Source organism: Cetorhinus maximus, chromosome 18 (genome assembly GCF_964194155.1).
Source record: "Cetorhinus maximus chromosome 18, sCetMax3.hap1.1, whole genome shotgun sequence".
NCBI lineage: Eukaryota > Metazoa > Chordata > Chondrichthyes > Lamniformes > Cetorhinidae > Cetorhinus > Cetorhinus maximus.
In genome coordinates, this window is record NC_135896.1 from 5,909,272 (window position 1) to 5,933,865 (window position 24,594).

The 24,594-nt window shown below is 46.3% G+C and overlaps 1 protein-coding gene across 1 annotated transcript in view; it reads left to right on the forward strand.

Moving 5' to 3' along the window:
• Window positions 1-24,594, forward strand: part of LOC144692901 (protein Daple-like) — a 235,256-nt gene that overhangs the window by 124,219 nt on the left and 86,443 nt on the right. The window contains exons 7-12 of the mRNA XM_078562007.1: window positions 2,767-2,907; window positions 9,315-9,502; window positions 12,368-12,449; window positions 13,787-13,945; window positions 20,622-20,768; window positions 21,465-21,609. Coding sequence (XP_078418133.1) covers window positions 2,767-2,907; window positions 9,315-9,502; window positions 12,368-12,449; window positions 13,787-13,945; window positions 20,622-20,768; window positions 21,465-21,609 — 862 coding nt within the window. The remainder of the gene's footprint in view (window positions 1-2,766; window positions 2,908-9,314; window positions 9,503-12,367; window positions 12,450-13,786; window positions 13,946-20,621; window positions 20,769-21,464; window positions 21,610-24,594) is intronic.

Below are 24,594 nucleotides of genomic sequence, written 5' to 3' on the forward strand. Positions count from 1 at the left end.
CTGGTAAAGAAAAATGCTTATAGGAAATGACCAAAAAAAAAAATCTATCTTTGTTTATGTCCCAGTGATTTTTCTCCAGGGCTGCACAGAGCAGTGTCCTGGAGATTGATCTTCAATTCCTGGAGATGCCAGGCCAATGCTGGAGGGTTGGTGACCCTATTTTGCGGTGCCCCAGTTACTGAACCCAGATGATGACAGAAGTGCTCAGGTGCTTTTTGGCATAGTCGCTGGTCTAGCTTTTGACTTAAAACTTGGTTGGATCTGCATGCTTCCTAAGCTTGCCTAGTTCTGTCTAAAGGCAGTAATTCCTCACTTAACATTGTAGTTACATTCCTGAAAAGTGTAACTTTAAATGAAATGGTGTTAAACGAATCAGATTTTCCCATTGCGGCCAATGTAAAAGCTTTGTTTTTTTTTTAATTCATTCATGGGGGAGTGTGGGCATTGCTGGCTTGGCCAGCATTTATTGCCCTCGTTCAGAGGGCATTTAAGAGTTAACCACGTTGCTGTGGGTCTGCAGCCACATGTAGGCCAGACAAGGACGACAGATTTCCTTCCCTAAAGGGCATTAGTGAGCCAGATGGGTTTTTACAACAATCGACAATGGTTTCGTGGTCATCATTAGACTTTTAATTCCAGATTTTTATTGAATTCAAATTCCACCATCTGCTGTGGTGGGATTCGAACCCGAGTCCCCAGAGCATTACCCTGGGTGTCTGGATTACTAGTCCAGTAACAATACCACTACACCATCACCTCCCCAGTGGGTTAGGATCCGTTCTGTCAGAAAAAAAAAATTGAAACATTATACCCTGTAAGTTACTAAATTATTATATTTTTAAATGAAATAACTTTTTAAATAAAATAAATTTAAAAATACAAAACAAATATGCTAACCCTTTCTCCCATCTGGCCGACCCTCTGGCTCGCTGTCTCTCCCGCTTGTCGAACCTCTCTCTCTCTCTCTCCCCGCCTCTCACGTTTGCTGCTTCCCTCTCCCGGACCATTGCTGTCAACATGGGCTCGGGAGGGAGATGAGCAGCGGGAGGCAGGGAGAGTAGCTTCGGAGCGAGAGCAGCTTCAAGTTGCAGGGTCGTGGAGGTGAGCCACAAGCTGGAGAGGAGGTGAGAGGAAGGGTCTGGGATGGTCGGGAGTGGGAGAGGCCGCTCCAAAATGGCACCGAGCAGGTGGCGCAACCCTACATCAGACCTGGTGCAAAACGATATTAAAATGAAACTTCCGTTGCCCATCGCGGATACTGGCCTCATTAACTGATCGATGTTAAAGCCGGGTGACTTAAAATGGGGACTTACTGTAAATGAGTGAAAGCCACAAGTTGATGGAAATGGAATGAAAGCAAAAAAAGTGCAGTTAAGATTCAGCAGGTCTGGCAGCATCTGTGGAGAGTTAATGTTTTGAGTCCAGTATAACTATTCTTCGGAACTGAAGAGCTTGTCAATGGAATTGGGTAAAATTGGATGGGCCATATTGCCTCTGTCTGTGCCACAATCACTCTTATGTAGTGAGTTTAAAAAGCCACTTTGAGTTATCTGTCCTGTGGTTTGAGGTTCTTGTCCAGATGAAGCTCCAGACCCAAGCCTGCCGTGGGTGAACTGATCTCGACAGGCAGGAGGATGGGGGCTGCAATTGGCCTCAGTATCGTTGGGTTAGGGAGGATCAAGTAGGCTAGCACTTGGTCTGTATTTACAGCAAAGCTGTTATGGACATTGAACGAGGGCAAGATCTGTCTTGGTGATGGCGCCTGCCCCAGGTGAACACTCACTACACAGGCTCAGGTGAGGAATGGCTGATCAGACAAGAACCCAAAAATGTCCAACCTCCTGGGAACTGAAGCCCCAAAAAGGGACTGATGCCCATGAGGGAGGGAAAGGGCAAAGTCTTTGAGAAGATGAATCCCATCGAGGTTTTCCACCAAATAGCCCAGGGGGTTTTGTGCGTGTGTGTGTGTGTGTGTTTGTGTTTGTGAGCGGTGATAATAATAATCTTTATAATTTTGTATGTTTCCTCAATAGCTATTACAGATAGACGATGCCTCTGATGATTTATTATGTGGAGTAAATCATGCTACACATGATTGCAGAATTTTCAGAGGGTGTCTTTGTGTATCTATGGATGTGTAAATGTCAATGTTCTACATGTTCTGAGCTAACCACATAGATATTATGATCTCAGGAGGAGAGGTTTCCTCCCTTGAGGAAATGTATTTCATTGCATTTGAAACTCTTTGGAATGTCCTGAGGAAGTAGAAGTGCTTTCTTTCCTGTTGTGGATGGGATTTATTGGACATTTACTCTGATTCCATAAGCCCTTGTACTGTAAACTTGGCCTAGAGCAGCACAAACGAAACCCAGGACAATGCTGCTCAAACAAAAATCCAACTCGATTAATGCATGTGTTAACTTGACTGGGAAGATGTAGAGAAGATATTTCCAATTGTGGGAGAGACGAGAGGCCATAAATATAAGATAAGATAAATCCAATGGGAAATTCAGGAGAAACTTCACTACCCAAAGACTGATTAAAATGTGGACCTCACTACTACAAGGAGTAGTTGAGGCGAATAGTATAGGTGTACTTAAGGGGAAAGCTGGATAAACATGAGGGAGAAACGAATAGAGGGTTATATTGATAGTGTGAGATGAGGAGGCTCATGTGGAACATAAACACCGGCATCGACTGTCTAGGTGGAATGTCCTGTTTCATTGTTGTATTGACTCGATGTAACTTTCTGCCTCACCCTTACAGATCACTCATAACCAGGAGAACGTGTTTGATCTTCAGTGGATGGAACTGACTGAGATGCCTGCAGAAGATCTGGAGACTCTATCTAGGTCAATGGTCTTCCATCTGAAGAGACTTCTTGAAGACAGGGATGAGTACTCGGAGGTAAAAATATCCACGCATCACTCAAGCCATTGAGAACTATAATTTTGCAGCCATTGTTCAATTTGGTGAACTTCTGGGGAAAACCATTCAAGTTAATGTACCATTCTCAAGCAGAGAGTGTGTAGAGGTGACCCACCAATGGTGTCATTGTTGACTTGGCTGCTTAAAAGTGATTCACCTTCAGGCTTTTAAGAATTTTTAATTGCTTCCCTGATAAGGACATGACTGCTGGATTCCCCTTCTAAACCTCTAAACCTCTAAACAGGGGACAAGAAAAGAGGTTGTTTAACTGATGAACGCCCATCCATCTAGAGACCATGACTTATCATAGGCTCCAGCTCACCTCTTTTCAGGCAAAAGGCTCTGAGCAACTGCCTCGAACCCCACTCCCCCTGTCCCTGCCCCAAAGAAAATCAACAGAACTCCAGACTATTTACCTGTCCTCTTGTCTCTGCTGTTCAGCCCCGATCTGCTGTTACTGCACATTTTCCCAACTCTGGCCCCAACAGTACAGGAACACCCACCCCCCCTCACCTCTCCGCAATGCCTGTGATCATCTCTCTGCGCCTCTCCCTATAACCAGCACCTCTGTTGCTGATTGGAATTTAGCCAGCTCTTTTTTTTTTTGAGTTAATGACCTCGCTCTGACCTTGCTGGCGATCCCACCATTGCTGCAGGGATAGAGCGTCCATCCTAAGCACATAGCACGTGGTTAAGGTAGACTAATCTGTGCTGCTTCTTTCAGGTTGCCGTTAGCTAATAGGGCAGCCGCTTTGCAGCTTTGCAACTTTTGCAACACCCTTGGCCAGATGGAATCACCAATAATATTCTAAATAAACACAGAACATATTTTTATACACACACGATACTTTGTAAATTAACAACCTGCCCCTGCATCATTGGTAATCTGAAAGAGGCTGGTGGAGTCTGCGCTCAAGGACAAAAGAGCAACGGAACTAAGAGAGGGACAAGATAATGATGCGGGAATATTTTTAATGAAGAGGAGTTCATAAGATGGTTCCACTTGCCTGAGGGAGGCTAGAGCAACCCTTGAGAACGTTCTCTCTGATGAGCGTGATGTGCAAAACCTGTATGAAAGCATTTAATGGCTCTGCTACTTTAGGAGAGGGAGGTGTGGAGGATGTCAGTGTGCAGTGTGAAGGTGGAGGTTATCTTTTTAATATTTTTGGAAATGTGTGTGTGGGTAGCTTAGAAGTGACAAGAGAGCTTTACAACTTACAAAGGTTTTTAAGTAAACAAGGGATGGTTATTACATTTTATCTGACCCGAAAGCGGAGGCAATAGGTAAACGTGAAAGATTTTTATAGTTGAGTTCAAAGAGGTGCTTAGGACAATGGAGTCTAAGATGAAAGGAAAGAAAAATATATTTAAGGAAAGATGTTTAGTTGAGTTGTGGTGGCTGTGTGGGGAAGGTCCTGAGACCAACTCTGTGCTGAGAAAAATTATGAATTTCAAGCAGCCATCCAGTTTCAAGCCAGAAAAGTCTTTGTTGTCAGAAAGCAGTCTGTTTCTGAACTCCCTTTGGATTTCCACAGCAGAGTGAATGAGAGCGAGAAGTCAGGTGGTATACTTTACTAAAGCGGCAGCAGTTTTTGTCTTGGGTAATATTATTGGATTTTATGGTTAAAAATCTATAAGGGAGCTGTTGCCAAGTAGTTTGCTTGTGTATTCTGACCTTGTGGTTTTGTTTTTGGGAATGTTTGTAAGACTGTTTTAACTGTGTAATTTTAATCTTGTGTGCTTAAGTTTTATTTTCTTGTTAATGAATCTTTTAATTTTAAAATCCTAAAAGTGTTACTAGGATTCTATGCTTCTGGGGTCAGTAGTTTTCCCCTTGTTTTCAAAAAAAGGTTATAATCAGTAAGATAAATTTCTGTCTGGGATTTGACTTACTCAGCGATTAGCATCAGCTGCGCTCATAACAGTCGAGGTGACTTCAAGATAATGTACTCATCGCAGAATGGTGCAGCACAGAAGGAGAGCAGTCTTTTGAAGAACAAGCTATATTGGTCCCACCCCCCACTCTTTCCCCATATCCCTGCAACTTTTTCTCCTTTGAGTATTTATAGTATTCCCTTTTGAAGGTTGCTATTGAAACTGTATCCACCACCCTATCAGGCAACCCAAATCCTAACTACTCGCTGCATGAAAACATTTTTCCTTGTTGCCTCTTCTTCATTTGCTGATCAACTGAAATCTGTGCCCTCTGCTTGTCAACATTGGAAACAATTTCTCTTTATTTACTCTATCCAAATCCAACCTCTTGGTTTGATGTAGAGTCATTGACCTGAAATATTGGCCAGGATTTTCCATGCGTTGGGCGGGTTCGACAGGAGTGGGCGGGGGTGAACCATAGAAACTAGGAGCAGGAGTAGGCCATTCGGCCCTTCGAGCCTGCTCTGCCATTCATTATGATCATGGCTGATCATCCAACTCAATAGCCTGCTCCTGCTTTCTCCCCATACCCTTTGATCCCTTTCGCCCCTAAGAGCTTTATCTAACTCCTTCTTGAAAACGTACAATGTTTTGGTCTCAACTACTATCTGTGGTAACGAATTCCACAGGCTCACCACTCTCTGGGTGAAGAAATTTCTCCTCATCTCAGTCCTAAATGGTCTACCCTGTATCCTCAGACTGTGACTCCTGGTTCTGGACTCCTCCACCATCGGGAACATCCTTCCTGCATCTACCCTGTCTAGTCCTGTTAGAATTTTATAGGTTTCTATGAGATCCCCCCCTCATTCTTCTGAACTCCAGCGATTATAATCCTAATCGACTCAATCTCTCCTCATTTTATCAGTCCCACCATCCCAGGAATCAGTCGGGTAAACCTTCGCTGCACTCCCTCTATAGCAAGTACATCCTCCCTCAGATAAGGAGAATAAAACTGCACACAATATTCTAGGTGTGGTCTCACCAAGGCCCTGTACAATTGCAGCAAGACATCCCTGCTCCTGTACTCGAATCCTCTGGCTATTAAGGCCAACATACCATTTGCCTTCTTTACCGCCTGCTGCACCTGCATGCTTACCTTCAGCGACTGGTGTACGAGGACACCCAGGTCTCATTGCACATTTCCCCCTCTCAATTTTATAGCCATTCAGATAATAATCTGCCTTCCTATTTTTGCTACCAAAGTGGATAACCTCACATTTATCCACATTATACTGCATCTGCCATGCATTTGCCCACTCACTCAGCTTGTCCAAGTCACACTGAAGCATCTCTGCATCCTCCTCACAGCTCACCCTCCCACCCAGCTTTGTGTCATCTGCAAATTTGGAGATATGACATTTAGTTCCCTCATCTAAATCATTAATATATATTGTGAATAGCTGGGGTCCCAGCACCGATCCCTGCGGTACCCCACTAGTCACTGCCTGCCATTCGGAAAAAGACCCGTTTATTCCTACTCTTTGCTTCCTGTCTGCCAACCAGTTTTCTATCCATCTCAATACACTCTCCACAATCCCATGCGCTTTCATTTTACACGCCGATCGCAGAGCTGCCCGCCGCCCGCGATCAGCTCCACATCGCGATTTCTCGCTGGCGGTAGCGCTGAGCACCCCCTGTGCAGACAGGGGGAGGAGGGAGAGCTGGGTCCAGCGCTCTTTCATGCACGCACGTGAAAGAGTGCTTCAATCTCCCTGAGGCACGGTGCTGCTTCAGAGAGGTTGAAGCGCTTTTTTAAAAAAATAAATAAATACAATAAAAAGTTAATGAAACACGTCCCCTCGTGTGACTGTCATGTTTTTATTTTTCAAAATGTTTTTATTTAATTTGTCTAAGCTTTTGGAAACCTCATCCCGCTCGTGGATGAGGTTTCCTAAAAAAAACCTCAAGGCCGCTTGACCTTTTTACCTGTCCGCCAACCCTAAGGTTGGACAGGCGGCGTAAAATTCTGGTTAATTACCTTGTTAATGGCCTTAACAGGCCTTTCAATTATCGCCGACTGCCAAACGAAATATCTCACGACTTCGCGATGACTTTGGGACGCACGCCCAACGTCATCGCGCGTCGTTTAACGTTCCGGCATATCGGGCCCTCCCTCCCACGCTGAATGGAAAATTCTGCCCGTTAACTCTGCTTCGCTCTCCACAAATAATGCTTGACCTGCTGAGTATTTCCAGTTTTTTTTAATTTTGTGTGTATTTATTCCTCTGCTCTTAGGGCAGCCTCCCTAGCTTCTTCAGTCTGTTCGTGGTACTGTAATTCCTGGGAACATTCTAGTGAATCTCTCGTGTACCCTCACCAGGACAATGGAAGTTCAAAGTCAAGCTGCGCCTCTCAGTGGCAGAGTCTGTGATCTGCTAGTCTTATCCACCAGGTCGACAGTACAAACGCAAAATACTGTAGATGCTGGAAATCTCTTTACCTAGCTTCCCCTAACTACTTGCTGCCTAAAAATGCTTTTTCTCATGTTGCTATTGCTTCTTTTACTAATTACTTTAAATCTGTGCCCTCTCATTTTCGATCTTTTCACAAGGGGAACAGTTTCAGTTTCTCCCTATCTTCTCTGTCTATCTATAAATCTCAGATATAAAATTAACAATTGACCCAACATCAAAAGCTGCCTGCGGAAAAGAGTTGTAAACTTCTCCCGCCCATTGTGTAAGTGCTTCTTAATTTCACACCGGAAAGGCCTGGCTCCAATTTTTAGACTCAGCCTCCTCATCCTAGACTCCCCAACCAGCAGAAATAATTTCTCTCGATCTGTTCCCCTCAACATCTTGAAAACTTCAATCGAATCAATCTTAACCGTCTAAATTCCAGGTAACCATTGAATGGCCACAGCACAGAAAAGTGGCCGTTTGGCCCATCCTGTCTATGCTGGCTCTCTGAGAGCAACTCGGATAGTCCCACTCCCCTGCCTTTTCCTTGTAGCTCTGCAAATTCTGTCTCTTCAGGTGCTTATCCAATTCCTTTTGAAAGCCACAATTGAATCTGCCTCCACAGCACTCTCAGGCAGTGCACTGGAGATCCTAACCAGGTGCCTAAAAAAAAGGTTTTCTTCATGTTGCCTCTGGTTTTTTTTGCCATTCACTTTAAATTGGTGTCCTCTGGTTCTTTACTCTCCTGCCACTGGGAACAGTTTCTCTCTATCTACTCTGTCCAGTCCCCTCACGATTTTAACACCTCGATCAAATCTCCTCTCAACCTGCTCTCCTCCAAGGAGAACAGCACCAGCTTTTCCGATCTAATGGTGTCACTGAAGTTTCTCATTGCTGGAACCATTCTTGTAAATCTTTTCTGCCCCCCTCGCCAATGCCTTCACATCCTTCCTAAAGTGCGGTGCCCAGAATTGGACCCAATACTCCAGTTGAGGCTGAACCAGCGTTTTATAAAGCTTCACCAGAACTCCCTTGCTCTTATATGCTACACCCCTATTCATAAAGGCCAGGATCCAGTATGCCTTATAGATCAAACAGAGTAGTGGTCCTAATACCGACCCCTGAGGAACCCCACTGTATACCTACCCCTGGACTGAAAAACAACCATTCACCACTACTCTCTGTTTCCTCCCACTCAGCCAACTTCGTGTCCATGCTGCCACTGCCCCTTTGATCCCAAAGGGCATCAACTTTCTGAAAAGCCTGTCATGTGGCACTTTAGCAAATGCTTTTTTGGAAGTCCACATACATCACATCAAACACGTTATTGTCATCAACCCGCTCTGTTAGCTCATCAAAAAACTTATTCAGATTGGTTAAACACAATTTGCCTTTAATAAATTAGGATTGACTTTCCTGAATTAATCCACAGTTGTCCAGGTGCATGTTAATTTTGTCCCAGATTATTGTTTTTAAAAGCTTTCCTGCCACTGAGGTTAAACTGGCTGTAGTCACTGGACTTGTCCTTACACCCTTTTTGTAGCATGGGTAGAACATTTGTAATTCTCCAGTCCTCTAGCACCACCCCTGTATCTAAGGAGGATTGGAAGATTACAGCCAGGTATTACAAGTCTAGTTATTTTAATCTCTCCTCATAATTTAACTGTAGGAGTTCAAGTAGTATTTTAGCAAATCTGCCCCGTACTCCAGCCAAGGCCAATGAGATAGAGGATCAGCCATGAATATATTGAATGGTGGAACAGGCTCGGAGGGCCAAATGACCTAGCCCTGCTTCTATTTTCTGTGTGTCCAGAATTTCAGTGTTCAGGTGTGGGCCAACCAGGGCTTTGTAGGGCTGAAACATCTAACCCCACGTACTCTAGATCTCGAGCTACAGCGGCTGATATTCCGTACGTCTTTGTTATTTCTGTGCATGCTCATGAGATTTTAATGATTTATGTGCAAAGATCCCCGAGTCTCTTCGGACATTGACCTTAGCTGAACAAAGAAGAAACCATTATAATCCTCGCTAATATTTTCTTGCTGCTTTGGCAGGTAATTGTAGAGCTCACCCAAGAGCGGGACTACCTACAGACTCAGCAGCAGCTCCCAAGTTCCATCAAGTCTTCAAGTTCTGAATATTCAACTAGTCCTAATGGGAAACTCAGCAAGGAGGAGAAGCAGCACCTTGCAGTGGACCTGGCCGACACAAAGGCAAAACTCAGGAGGATCAGACAAGAACTGTTAGTATCCACGGGGACTTGCTTCAATTCTAGGCCCCAGACGTGAAGTAGCTCAGGGGTGTAGCGCTCACACCTCTCCATCAGAAAGTCACGGGTTCCAGCCTCACTCTGGAGACTTGAGCTCAAAATCTAGGTTGACCCTCCACTGCTGCCAGTGCTACATACAAACACTGACAAATAGTTAAAAAGACTGTTTGGTTCATCCAACCTGCCCCAGGGATTCGCGATACCGTGTATAACACAGCTTTCACATTCTCCACCCCATCTGGAACAATGCGATCCCCTGGGAGAGGCAAGAAAGCAGGTTCAAGAACTGAAGCCAGTGTGGGGATAGATATCTGGGAAATTCCTACAGATCCAGTCCAGGAGAACACACTGGGCAGACTTTTACCCTCCCCCCCGCTGGCAGGTTTGTAGGCAGGGTCGGTGGGCATAATATAAATTCTTTCGGACAGGCATCTCACCGGACTCCCGCCCACCCTGACACTCTGCAGTTTTACGCTGGGACTGGCGAGGCCTAGGCCCAGCCCAGACACCTACTGCTCCAATTGAGGCCCTTAAGCGGCCAACTGTTGACCACTTCAGGACCGCTTCCTGCCTGGGCTCAATTTTCAGTCTGGTGAAAGGAGTTTGGGGGGGTTGCAGGGGGTGGGGGAGCCTGAAAAGTAACCCTGTTCAGCCTAGGGCGGGAAGCTGAGGGGTGGGCGGACCCTCCACCAGCCACCTTCTTTAAACATTGGGCATCCTCCCCCCCCCCCCACCCCCAACCACCACCACCCCCACAGTTACATCTGCCCCACACCACTGGGTTACCCCCCGCCCCACCGCCACCGCACCCCCTTCCCCCCCTGCCAAGCCTCACCTCCCCACCCCTCCCTGAGACCCCCATGCTTACCTGGTCCTGGACTCCCAGGACTTAGGCTATGGGGACCGCTTGCAGCCCCAATTCTGTCCACTGCAGCTTCTGGCACAATCCGATTGGTCAGCGGCTCTCTGAGGCGGGACCTCCTCCCAAGTGAGGAGTTGAAGCCCCGCCTCCAGCCAGGTGGTTGGAGCGTTAAGTGGCTGGGGGGGGGGACAGGGAATACCGGCGGGGATGTGTTCTCTGCCGGCTTCTTGGATGTCAGGAAGGGGAACCTCACTGTCCTAAAATCCCTGGCCATGGACTCATAGACGTTTACAGCACAGAAGGAGGCCAATCGGCCCATCATGTCCACACCGGTCAACAAAGATCTGACTACACTAATCCCATTTTACAGTACCTGGCCCATAGCCCTGGAGGCTATTGCAACGCAAGTGAATATCTAAATACTTCTTAAATGTTACAAGGATTTCTGACTCAGCCACCCTTTCAGGGAGTGAGGTCCAGACTCCTACCACCCTCTGGGTGAAAAAATTTCTCCTCAACTCCCCTCTTAGCCCTCTACCTCTTACCTTAAATCTATGCCCCCTCGTTATTGACTCCTCTACTAATGGAAAAAGTGTCTTCCTATCCACCCTATCTATGTCCCTCATAACCGTATACATCTCTATCAGGTCCCCTCTCAACCTTCGCTGCTCCAAGAAAAACAACCCCAGCCTATCCAATCTTTCCTCATAGCTCAGACCCTCCAGCCCAGGCAGCATCCTGGTGAATCTCCTCTGCACCCTCTCCAGTGCAATCACATCCTTCCTATAATGTGGCCACTGCACCTGTAATCCCTGCAGTACCTCCCTTTTGCACCAAGGGAATGTTGTACTATCGGAGGAGCCACCTTTCAGATGAGGTGCTCAGTGGAGGTCTCCGTCTGCCCTCTCAGATGGATATATAAGATGGCACAGCACTATTCTCAGGAGATCTGGGGATTTCTCCCCAGTGCCCTGGCCAGTGGCCAGTATTCATCTCTCAACCAACCTCACTAAAACAGATCACCCCCTGGTCATCTATCTGGGAGCTTGCTATGTGAAAAATTGGCTGCCGCATTTCCTATATTTCAACAGTGATTACACTTCGAAAGTACCTAAATAAAAACAGAAAACGTTAGAAATACTCAGCAGGTCAGGCAGCGTGAAGCAGAGTTAATGTTTAAGGTCAGTGAGCTAAAACCCTTAAGCGCTTCCCTCTCCGCAGTGGCTGTCAGGCCTGCTGAGTATTTCCAGCATTCCCTGTTTTTATTTCAGCTTTCCAGGATCAGCGGCATTTTCCTTTGCTTCAAAAGTAACTTGCCGGCCGTATAGCGCTTTGGAACGCGATGAAAGGTGCTATATAAATGCAAGCTCCTTCGCTCGTGAATCATGCGCGCTACCTCATTTACATCGCAGCACTGTTTCTGGAGACTGCTCAGTATAAACAGAGCATTAATGTTGGGCTCCTTGATAATTATAATGATGAGTCGGGGGCTTGGCACTCTCACTGATGTTGTGAATTGCCTGACGTTCATTATAAGGCCCAATTCCCATTGGCTATGGACTGCAGAGAAACCCACACAAGAAGCACAGCTTCTGTTCGCTTCCTTACGAAGAAATTGCAAATGCAGCAAGAGCCATAATTTAGACATTCCTGATTGCTCATGTAAGGCGCTGAGTTGCCAACCTCTCCTTTTCGAATTGCATTTGCACCCAAACTGCCTCCTGTGCTCGTAAAGTAACCGACTACCCATTGCACAGTGAACACTGGCGTTATAAAGCTTACAGCTGCTCATTTGCCATTGTCCATTGTCATCTGCAAGCTAAGCTGTAAACGCACCTTAAAGGTACCATGAAGGATTTTGGGGAGGAAGGTGTCTGTGTAAAGTGGGTGACATTTCACAACGCACAGTTATTTGTCGAACACAACACACTTGGTCTCTTCACAAACGTGTTTCTTGTCTCCTGAAATGTCCCCAGGGAAGAAAAGGCCGAGCAGCTCGTTGACTCCAAACACGAGGTGGAACGGCTTGACCTGGAGTTACAGAGGTTACGACAAGAGGTAAGGAGAACGGCCCAGGTGCCCTCTCGGCTCCGGGTATGGATGCATCGTGCCATCCATGGCTCACTGGGTTGCACTCACACTTCTGAGTCACTAGGTTGTGTGTTCAAGTCCCACTCCAGTGACTTGAGCCCAAAAATCCATTGACGTTTGCAGTGCAGTACTGAGGGAGCGCCACACTGTCAGAGGTCTTTTGACTTTTGGATAAGCATTAAGCCAAGCCCTGTCAGCCCCCTCAGGTGGATGTAAAAGATTTCATGGCATCTTTCAAAGAAATACAAGGTACTTTTTCTCAATGTGTTGATCAATATTTACCCCTCAACCAACCTCATTGTTATCTGGTCAGTATAACATTTGTGTCTAAATTGGCTGCTGTGTTTTGTGTATTATAACAGTGGCTACATTTCAAAAAGGTTCATGGCTATAAAGTACTTTAGGGTGTCCTGAGACTATGAAAGGCGCTACAGAAATGCAAGTCGGTCTTTCTTTCATTACTCAGGTTGGTGCTGAGCATTAAGACCATAACATCTTCACCTTGATGCCTCACTCTACTATGAGTTAGCAGAGCTCAGCTGGGTGACGTTAGGGTTAGAGGAGGCTATTGGACAAGGTGTCCCACTCCCAATCACAATCCGGATGTTTCTGTTGGATAAGGGGCTTTGGCATCAATGCCCATCCAATCAGAGAGCCAGCTGACACCTCGGCTCACTCACAATGTGTGGGACTCAATCACGGATCGTGCCAATGTGTGAGAGTTGTTAAGGGGGATGCTGATGTTTGCTGGCCCATGAGCCTGCACCTTCCACAGAAGAGAAAGAGGAAGAAAGTTTTGGGCGGTCCCACCCCTCATCTCTTTCTCTCCTCCCCCACCCCCCTCCCCAGCACTTTCAAAAGCTCGCTGAAAACCTGTCTTTTTGACCTTCCCTTCAATCACCTCCCCTTCCTGTTCTACCTGCTGCTTGGTGTGCAGCTACTCTGTGATATGTCTTGAGGTATTTCACTAGTCATGTATTATTTACACCACAGAAACTGGCTATTCAACCCAGTAGGTCCATATCAGTGTTTATGCTCCACACGAGTCTCCTCCTACCCCTATTTCATCTCGCCCTATCAGTGCACCCACCTATTCATTGGTCCCTTATTTGTTTCTCCTGGACCACTGCATGTAGTAGTGAGCTCCACACTCTAACCACTCCCTGGGTAAAGAATGTGAAACGTGCCACATAATTGCAATTTGTTACAGGGGTCATCATAGGGTTTGGAGTCTCATTTTCCTCCAAGATGGAAAAGGGAGGGAAATATGGCTTAACAGCAGATTCTTTTTGGCTCTTGCGCAGAATATGCAGTTGACTACAGAGGCCCGCTCAGTGAGAGCGTATCGGGATGAGCTGGACTCACTCAGGGAGAAGGCAGGCCGGGTCGACAGGCTGGAGAATGAGCTCGTACGGTGCAGGGAGAGGCTACATGACGTGGATTTCTACAAGGCCAGAATGGAAGTAAGTTGTACCTCTTAACCCCTTTCACTCGTGGCCGGCAGATAGTGACAGCACTGTCCCCAGGCAGAATGGAAATAATTGGGGTAATTCCCCAGTCAATCGCTGCTGGAAGCGGCTGAGATAATGGTTTTACACACACAGGGGCAGGATTTTGCCCTCGGCGGGCGGGCTGAGCCGGGGGTGAGCAGGAGCGGAGCGGTCAGTAAGCCGACCGCCGCCTGCGATTGGGCCATGACTGCGATTTCTCGCTGGCGGGCCAATTAAGGCTCGACCAGTGTGAAACGTGTGCTGCCGCGCTCAGCGCTGCCTGTGTGGGGGTGAAGGGAGGGGGTGGGGGGAGGGAGGGAGAGCGGAGAACTTCACACGTGTGTGCAAGTACGCGCAGGAAAAGCTCCTTGAGGCACAGGGCTGCCTCAGGGAGCTGAAGATATAAAAAAATCAAAAATAAAGAATTAAAAAATGTTACAAAACATGTCCCCTCATGTGACTCTGTCTGTCACATGAGCAGGGACATGTTACAGATGAAAAGTTAAAAAATTTTTATTTGCTGTTGGAAACCTCATCCCGCCCGTGGATGAGGTTTCCTGAAAAAATGCAAAGGTCGTTTGGCCTTTCCGTCTGCCCGCCAACCGTGAGATTGGACAGGCAGCGAAAAGTTATGTTTAGTTGGTATTTTAATGGCCTTAATCGGCCTGTCAATTGTCGGCAGGTGCACTGCCCACTCTGGCGCGCCCGCCCAACGAAATATTGCACGAGTGCGTGATGGCCGCTCGCCCGACGTCATCACGTGTCATTTTACCCTCGTTCAGGTCGGGTGCGCGCCCACCCGATGAGGTAAAAATTCTGGCCATAAGTTTTACTCTGTAACTATCCTCCACCTACTGCTTTTATCAGGAGAAGTTGCTGCAGTTTTGGTCACGAGTTCTATTTGCTGTAGTTTGTCAAAACTCTCTAAATAGACTCTGTAGACTGTTTGCTAGAATGCACTGTTTGAACAGACATTGTTTGCTGTAAAATAGACTGTTTGATCTGAGCCCTGCTGTGAATCCTGCCCCATCTCCAACTCATTGACTGACACTATGCAACTCATTGACTAGCATCATGCTGGAAATTCTACCTTCCTTCAGTTCTGAAGAGTCAAATTTGACTCAAAATGTTAACTCTATTTCTCTCTCCACAGATGGCAACAGACATGCTGAGTATTTCCACCACTTCCCGTCTTTATTTCAGATTTCCAGCATCCGCAGTATTTTGCTTTTATGTCCTGGACATTTTAGTATTGATTTTTTTACAGTTCATTAGTTGCAGGTAAATTCAGCACAGTTAATTTCTGTTAACGCACATCTCTCTGCGCAGTGGATTGTGTACTTGGAACAGTACCCTAGAGATCAAACTACAATAAAACCTCCCCTTGCCACTTCAGTGCTTTGTTGAGGGCGGCAGGAGCTGTATTAACACCTGCATCTAAATCTAAAACAGCTTCAGCAACATCGTGATAAAGTAGCACCTTAGCTCTCGCTCAGAGACTTGTTTTGGCAGGATAGGGGGTGTGGAGTCAGGGAATCTATGCTCCAATGCTTTATCTCAGGCGATTAAATGGGACAGAGTGTAGAATCCATATTTCATCACTTCATGACCTTGCGTGAATGGGTATGCGGGCACAGTAGTTACATCGACTACCACACTGAAACACACCATTCGGGCCATATGATTTATGCCAGTATTTATTTTTAAACCATACTTTTAAAATCTAACTCCATTAACCTATCACTCTAGCCCTTTATCCCTCATGCACTTATCCAGCTTCCATTTAAACATATCAATGCTATTGACTTCAGCTACTCCTTGTGGTGAGTTCCACATTCTAACAATGCATTGGCTAAAGAAGTAACTCTTGTTGGATTAGCATATATCTTCCATACATGGTTCCCATTTATGTCACTACATTCACACTGCAGAAAACGTTCAGTGTTAAAATTCCGACACGGCAGTTTACCAGTGTTTGGAAAGGTCCGGAAGTAAAATGGTAGTATCAGTGGCATCAAACCTCAGCTGGTTCACGAGTGAGTTTTACAGCTGGCTCTGTGTAGTCCTCTCACTGATGTGGCTGCCTCTTAACTGCCCTCCGTTGCATCAAACCGCTTCAGTTCAAGACAAGTTAGTAAGTGGAAACCTGACCAGCAACACCCACACCACAGGAATGACCAAATAAATGGCCTTCTCTTGTGAGTGTATTCCTAGAGTCCCAATTACGACCAGAGCAAATGATTTGCAATCGCTCATTTTTACTGTCTCCATGACATAACGGTAATATGTATAAATATAATATAATATAATATAAATATAATATAATATGTATAAATTCACGGCGTGAGAACTCATCAAACCACTTGTCTTAATTTGTCAGGTCATTATCCCTCGATTCGAGGATGGTACCTACTCGAGGACCGTGGGTTTTTTTGCCTGTGACTGAACAGGCTGATTCCTCACCCCCAGATCTTTGGGAATATGGGGCAGGATGGGGCAGTGGGATCCGGAGCACAGGGTTTGCTTCCTTTTCCTTCCTTCTCTGCCTCCGCTCTGCCTCATCATTAGGGTGTTTGGACTGAAAGCCCGATGGACCACTTGTCGCCATTTTGAAGCTCTTGTTGGAGCATGAATGACTGCAAGGAGCTTGTTAGCTGATTTGTACTGACCTCTGTCATTTGTATGCGCGCAGGTTGTTTCTTACCCTTCGACTGTTATTTTCCCATTCTTCAGGATTTCCAAAACTACTCACATCAATTTGTTAACCGTCAAGAGACTTGAATCCTTTCTCTCAAACAAGAAATGGCCTGGGTTTATATTTTTCACCAGAAGGCAGACTGTTGTGGGCAGATCATGAGCAGTGAAATAGGACCAGCTGAGACAAGTGTGCAAATAAGAAATTAATTTGAGACACCAACAGCTCAGTTTTCGATTGTGGGACTTCAGTGTTTGTGAAATAAGCAGAGGGTGAGGGGTGTAAGACAGAAATAGCTCCTAATGAATCCAGCCCAGTGGAGTGGAAGCTTGGCACAGTTATACTCAGTAGCAGCAAAGTGCATAGCATTAATCTGGTGCATCACTGTGGGAGCATCAGCCAGTTTCATTCAGTGAGAAACAAACTGATATCTCACAGTGTGGGAGAGGGATTCAGGAGTCACTGATTAAACAGTGGGATTGAGGGGAGGGGTCACAGATTAAACAGTGAGATTGGGGGGAGGGGTCACTGATTAAACATTGAGATTGCTGGGGGGTCACTGATTAAACAGTGAGATTGAGGGGCGGTCACTGATTAAACATTGGCATTGAGGGGGGGTCAATGATTAAACATTGGGATTGGGGAGGGTCACTGATTAAACATTGGGATTGAGGGGGGGTCACAGATTAAACATTGGGATTGAGGAGGGGGTCATGGATTAAACCGTGAGATTGGGGGGAGGGGGTCACTGAATAAACAGTGAGATTGAGGGGAGGGGATCACTGATTAAACAGTGGGATTGAGGAGGGGTCACTGATTAAACATTGGGATTGATGGGGGGGGTCACTGAATAAACATTGGGATTGAGGAGGGGGTCACTGAATAAACAGTGAGATTAAGGGGAGGGGTCACTGAATAAACAGTGAGATTGAGGAGGGGTCACTGATTAAACAGTGAGATTGAGGAGGGGTCACTGATTAAACAGTGGGATTGAGGGGGGGTCACTGATTAAACGGTGAGATTGAGGAGGGGTCACTGATTAAACAGTGGGATTGAGGGGGGGTCACTGATTAAACAGTGAGATTGAGGGGGGTCACTGATTAAACAGTGGGATTGAGGAGGGGTCACTGATTAAACAGTGAGATTGAGGGGGGGTCACTGATTAAACGGGGGGATTGAGGGGGGGTCACTAATTAAACAGTGAGATTGAGGGGGGGTCACTGATTAAACAGTGAGATTGATGGGGGGGGGTCACTGATTAAACGGGGGGATTGAGGGGGGTCACTGATTAAACAGTGAGATTGAGGGGGGGTCACTGATTAAACAGTGAGATTGAGGGGGGGTCACTGATTAAACAGTGATATTGATGGGGGGGTCACTGATTAAACAGTGAGATTGATGGGGGGGTCACTGATTAAACAGTGAGATTGAGGGGGGGTCACTGCTGATTAAAGAATTGACTTTCGCTCTTGTGAGGGGTTAGGTGTGTGAACAGTCTTCATGAGAGTGCGGAGAACTCTCCGCCTTTAGTTGCACAATGACGTGAGCAGATGCGGAAAGTACACTCATGCTGTGTTCCCACCTTTGTTGTCTATAGTCTGTCAGCACCATCATAGACTGGCTCAAAACCAAGCTAAATAAATAGTTAGCTGCTGCTGCCTTTAAGAGAGAAGACACAGTGTAAATTAAAGTTTGTGTCTCTCGTGTGTATATTTATAAATGCGTTTGTTTTGTATAGAATTTACAGCACAGAAACTGGCCATTCAGCCCAGCCGATCTCTGCTGGTTTTAATGCTCCTCAAGAGCTTCCTCTCACCCTTCATTATACCCTGTCAGAAACCCTCTGTTCCTTTCTCCCTCATGTGTTTATCTAGCTTCCCCTTAAATATATCTATGCTATTCACCTCAATAACTCCTTGTGCTAGCGAGTTCCATATTCTAACCACACTCTTGGTAAAGAATCTCCTGAACCCCTATTGGAATTATGGGTGAATTTGGTTTCTTAACTGAAAGAATAGGGCCAATTTTAACCCTTAGTGTTGATGTATAATGAGTGGCCATGGATTGACAACCCACTATGTACCCTTGCCTGATTTCCCTCCCCGTTTCTTCAAAGGGCAGGGACATTGGGCTGGATAATGGCAGCAAGAATCATCAGCACCAAAAGTTAAAATTGGCCTTAATATCTGCTGTTCTGGTTTGAGCTGAAATTTAAGTCTACAAACCAGGCTGATGCTCCAGTGCAGTACGGAGGGTGTGCCACATTGTCAGAGTTAATGTTCTTCCAGCGAGGTGTTAACACAAAATCTAGCCTGGAACAAGCTGTTATTCACAAAACAGCAAGGAGATCTCCTGATGACCTGGCCAACATTCTACCTTCAATGTGTACTGTACTAACAAAAACAAAACCAACCAACTGGTCATTCCTATTTCTCTCCTTCTCTCTCTCTCTCTCTCTTTCTCTCCCCCACCACCCCCAACCCATCACTCACCTCTAGCCTAGTATCCAGTGACCATTCTAGACCTCAGGTGTGCAACCAGGGGCAAAATTTTTACCCTGGCAGGCGGGCGCATGCCCGACCTGCTCGAGCGTAAAACGATGCGTGTTGATGTCGGGCGAGTGTCCCGGTGTCAGCGCACAGTCGCGCGATATTTCGGTCAGTGGGTGCGCGCCGGAGTTGGCAGCACGCCCGCCGACAATTAAAAGGTCCGTTAAGGCCATTAAAGGATCAATTAACTTAAATTTTTCACTGCCCGCCCAACCTTATGGTTGGCGGGTAGGCGAAAAAGCCAAGTGGCCTTTGCACTTTTTTTTTGAAACCTCACCCATGGGCGGGATGAGGTTTCCAATATCAAATAAGAATAAAGTAGAAATTTTTGAATTTCACTTATAACATGTCCCTACTCATGTGAGACAGAGTCACATGAGCGGGGACATGTTTTATAACATCTTTCTAATCTTTATTTTTTTTTAATAAACTCTTCGTCTCCCTGAGGCCGCTCTGTGCCTGAGGGAGATTCTCAAGCGCGCAGTCACACGCATACGCGAAATTTGCACTTGCCCTCCTCCTCACCCCACCCCCGGCACAGGCAACACTGAGCGCTGCCGCTCGCAGTTCACGCTGGTCGGGCCTTAATTGACCCACCCAACGTGAAATTGCCTTCCGGCCCCAATCGCGGGCGGCAGTCGAATTCCCCACCGAGCCCGCCCAACAAGGGCTAAACCCTGCCCCAGATTTTTTCCTCGATTCTTTCATGGGGATGTGGGCGTCGCTGGCAAAGCCAGCACGGCATTTGCTGCCCATCCCTAATTGCCCTTGAGCTGAGTGGCTTTGCTAGGCTATTTCAGAGGGCAGTTAAGAGTCAACTACGTTGCTGTGGGTCTGGAGTCACATGTAGGCCAGACAGGGGTAAGATGCTGCAGGCCTTCCCTGAAGAGGTGCCGCAGGGCTCTCACTGGCTGCCCAGCCGATGGCCGAGAGCCCCATCGGCTCCAGAGGATTCCACCCGTTGTAACTGGTGCAAAGTTTCGTTACAACTTTCACATGCTCTGCAGATGGCCGAATGGCTCCAGGCACTGCTTCAGGGGCGGTGGGGAGTTAACCTTTATCTATCTTGCTCATGGTAAAACAGACTCCTGTTCACACCCTTTCCGCTTTAGGTTGCATTGAAGTTAACAGAAAGTAAACTCGAGGAGGGTGTCAAAGGGGTGGATGATCCGATTCCACCACTTTCCTACCGGCCGCTTAGGTCAAAACCGCTCCCTTGATGTCTAGGCTCATGCCTGACGAAAAGCCTCGAATGAGATGCCAGAACAGAATGGGAAGCGTGCCTGTACAGAAACGCTCCCAACAATGTTTTCTGAAAATGCAACGCTTTAATTTACTTAGAGCTGGGGAAAGCTTTGAGAGTTGATCTCAACAGGGTCTTTAAATTGAACTTCTCTTGTTCTAGGAACTCCGCGAAGACAATATAGTCTTAATTGAGACCAAGACTATGCTGGAAGAGCAGCTGATCATAGCCCGGGCCCGATGCGACAAACTGCACGACTTGGAGAAAGAGAATCTGCAACTCAAATCAAAACTACAGGACCTGGAAATGGCAAGTGCTGCTCCATACTATCACAGGAACCAATGATAACTCCCCCATTGCACTCGATTGGCCATTATTAAAGGCCAATAATGAGTTAACATCTCGGTATTGATGCCTTTGATTTAGATGTTGTTAAAAGGTGCATGAGTATGTTTGAAGAACTGTGGTGGCTCCCTGGTCTTCATTTGCCCACTATGTGGTTATCATCATGTGCTCAGTCTGCTAGTTCTGCACTATATGTGACTCCAGTGCGAAATTCCATGTCATTTTTGTTAGGCAATGGGTTACAGAACCAAGGCGGTTGGATGGAGTTAAGATGCAGATCAGCCATGATCTAACTGAATGGTGGAATGAGCTCATTGGGCTGAATGGCATCCTCTTGTTCCAATGTTCCCCACTAGGGCGCCCACACTTGTATCTTCTAGATGGGTCAGTTACAATCAGGAACAAGGACCTTGAACAATCCTCACGTCCTACCCGTCATATCCCTCCAGCTGAGATTGGTTAACCGAGTGTGGAACCACACTTGTCCATGTGGGCCTGGTGCCGGGTGCTTTCATTGGCTGGTTCAGCTGATGCGTGGATGTGCTGGGAGGTGACTCGGCACTGTTTACTGCCATCCGCTTGAACACTTGTGTTCTGGCTGAAGGCCCAAGTTCCAGACGTATGACTAAGGCCGTTGTGCCCGTCTTCCACATTTTGCAGGATCGGGAGGCTGATCGGAAACGTATTGAAGAGCTCTTGGAAGAGAACATGGTGCTGGAGATTGAGAAGAAACAGAGCATGAACGAGTCTGCACACCTGGGCTGGGAGCTGGAGCAGATGTCAAAGAGCACCGACCTCATGGATGGTAGGTATCACCTAATGCACTGATCGTGTGCCTGGGTGACTCAGTTACTCAGTCATAGATTAAATGGCAGAGAGAGGCCATGGAGCTCTAATGGAATAATATTGGGGATTGGTGGGTGGTGCTTAAACAGGGTAGAGCAGTGTAGTGGTTAGTTTGTTGGACTAGTGATTCAGAGACCTGAACTATGAACGAGAGTTCATATATCACTATGACAATTTGAGACTTTGAATTCAGTTTTAAAAAGCTGGTAACAGTGATAATGACCGTGGGAACTTTCAGATTGTCACAAAAACGTGGCTGCTTCACTGCTTTCTCGTTCTAAATTCTTTCACCGGATGTGGGCGTCACTGGCTCGTCCAGCATTTGTTGCCCATCCCTGGTTGCCCTTGAGAAGGTGGTGGTGAGCTGCCTTCTTGAACCGCTGCAGCCCATGTGGTGTAGGTACACCCACAGTGCTGTTAGGAAGGGGGTTCCAGGATGTTGACCCAACGACAGTGAAGGAACGGTGATATATTTCCAAGTCAGGATGGTGATTGGCTTGAAGGGGACCTTGCAGGTAGTGGTGTCCCCGTGCATCTGCTGCCCTTGTCCTTGTCTTTAGGAATGGAAACCTGCCACCCATACCTGGTCTGGCCTATATGTGACTCCAGTCCCACACCAACATGGTTGACCTTTAACTGCCCTCCGAAATGGTGCAGCAAACCAATTGTGCCGCAAATCCTCTAGGGGGGTGGACAATAAAATTACAACTTTACAAACATCCTGAGAATGGAGTAGAATTTAAAAAAAGAATTTGAAAAATAATCTTTCAGTTGAAGCTCCGTTGGCCTATTAGGATAGTATCGACCCGCGGCAGTGCTTTCTAACAAAAGGGAGTTCATTAGAATGTCTTCGATGAGAACAGCCCCCGATGGGCAAACGTCTTTTGTTCCATCATCGAACAACTGCTTGACAAATGGATGAGAAATGAATTGATGGTCCCTTCAGCAATCCCCATCAATGAGCTCCTAATCAGACCTGAGGTTGGCAGGAAGGGTTTATCCGCAGGTCTGAAAGCAACTGAACTGTTCAAACCTGCAACAAAAGGCTCTTTCTGGATGGAATGACCTAGTTCCCTTTCCGTTAAAAGGGTTGTGAATATCTAGTTCATGGTTCATGCGTTTTAGAGTATAGGTTTTAGTTTTAGGAATTAAAGTTTAGCTGTCGAAAAGTGGGTAAATGCACCATAAACAAGTTGAGCTTTAGAGATTGCCTGAACAAGGAATGGCAGTTCATAGGATGACCACCTCCCCCGCCCTCCCCAACCCCCAGGTTTTTTTTAATAAAGCCGGAATTGAAGTGATAAAGCAGGTGAGCTTACTAGGGCTGGGGAGCTGGAGACACGATGTCTGCAATGCTTTTGCAGTATTGGCAGTCCAGAGAGATGTTTTGTTTTGGGAGTTAAACTAGTTTAAAAGCATTCAGTAAACCCCAAAAGGCTGTGAAGCCCATTTACTTCACCAGATCAAAGACAAAATGGTAAATGAGGGATAATGAAGGTGGAGCTTAGGAAGATTCTCGGGTTTCAATTCGTAGGGGATGTTTGGTGAGAGAGTTAGTTGCAACTTGGAACTGGTTGTGCAGTTTACAGCTCAGAGAGAAGTTAGCCAAAGTAAATGATAGTTAGATAGACCTGCACTGTAAGCAGAGAAAAAAAGTTAACTTCATCATTGACCGTGTTGAATGTGGATGTGCATCAATCTCAGTTTGAATTTTGAGAGAGCAAAAGCTGAAAATTTGCCTGATTTAAAACTAGTGGAAGAATCTTTAATGGTCCTCACTGTGTCAAAGAAGGTAACGAGCAGGTTAGCTTGGAAGTATTGAAAAGTGACCAGGACAAGGGACTGAGGCATCCACAGTCAAGAGATGGTAAATGAAAGTTTTACCTCTAAGAGCAGCCGGAGCTGAGGAGAATTAAAGATAGTTTTCAGCAGGACTGTGGTCCTGATAGAAGGTAAATAATGTTAAGATGTGTCTTATAACTGAATTCTTAGGGGAAGGAAGATATAAACCTGAGTACGTAACAAATGTAGTTATAAACCATCTTGTTAAGTTAATGGTACTTGTTTTGTTTAATTCCTTTATCGATAATAATGTTTGCATGTTTCTGGAAAAAGAAGTGAAATCTTATGGTTCTATTGGTTAAAATAAGGTATTCGGATTTCTTTTTAAATGTTAACATTCCCGAAGTGAGCATAACAAAAACTCCATCCCAAAATAGTCTCCTCATTCACATTTTGAGTGTGTCTACCTTGGGAATCAACGTAGATGGAAAGTATCATTTTCTTGACGTTTCTGAAAATGAATTCACAATTTTTTTTTTACTCTTTCGTACGATGGGCTGAATTTTCCCAGATTTGCACTAAGTGTGGTAGCTGGTGGGTAAAACGACGTTTTACCTGCCGGCCTCGATGGCAGGTTTTCACGCTGTATCGTCCCAAATCCGCCACATTATTTATGCACTCCCGGGAAACACGTCTTTCCATGGCGGGCAGGCTCTCATTCGCCTGCCTGCCATCACCCCGCTGCTGCATCACGTTGGGCGCCATATTCAAAGTCCAGCCTCAAATACACATCTCAGTGCTTCCAGACCACCACTGCTGCATGGAAGTCATGGCCCAGAAACTGAAGGAGACTGTAGCCCTCAGATTCAGGTACGTGTCCCTCGTGTGCATTATTGGATGCCATGGAGGTCTGCCGGGATGTTCTCTACTCCAGCTCTGGCCACAGGATGGGCAGCAACAGCACTAACCAGGCTTGGGAGGCGGTGGCAGCAGTGGTCAGCGCCAACGCCCTTCAAAAGAGGACAGCCACCCAGTGCCGCAAGAGGGTGAATGGTCTCCTTCGTTCCGCCAGGTTACATCACTCTTCTCATCACTCTCAACCCACACACTCACAAACTCAACGCACATCCACAGTGATCTCACTCACTGTCAGTTCAAGGGA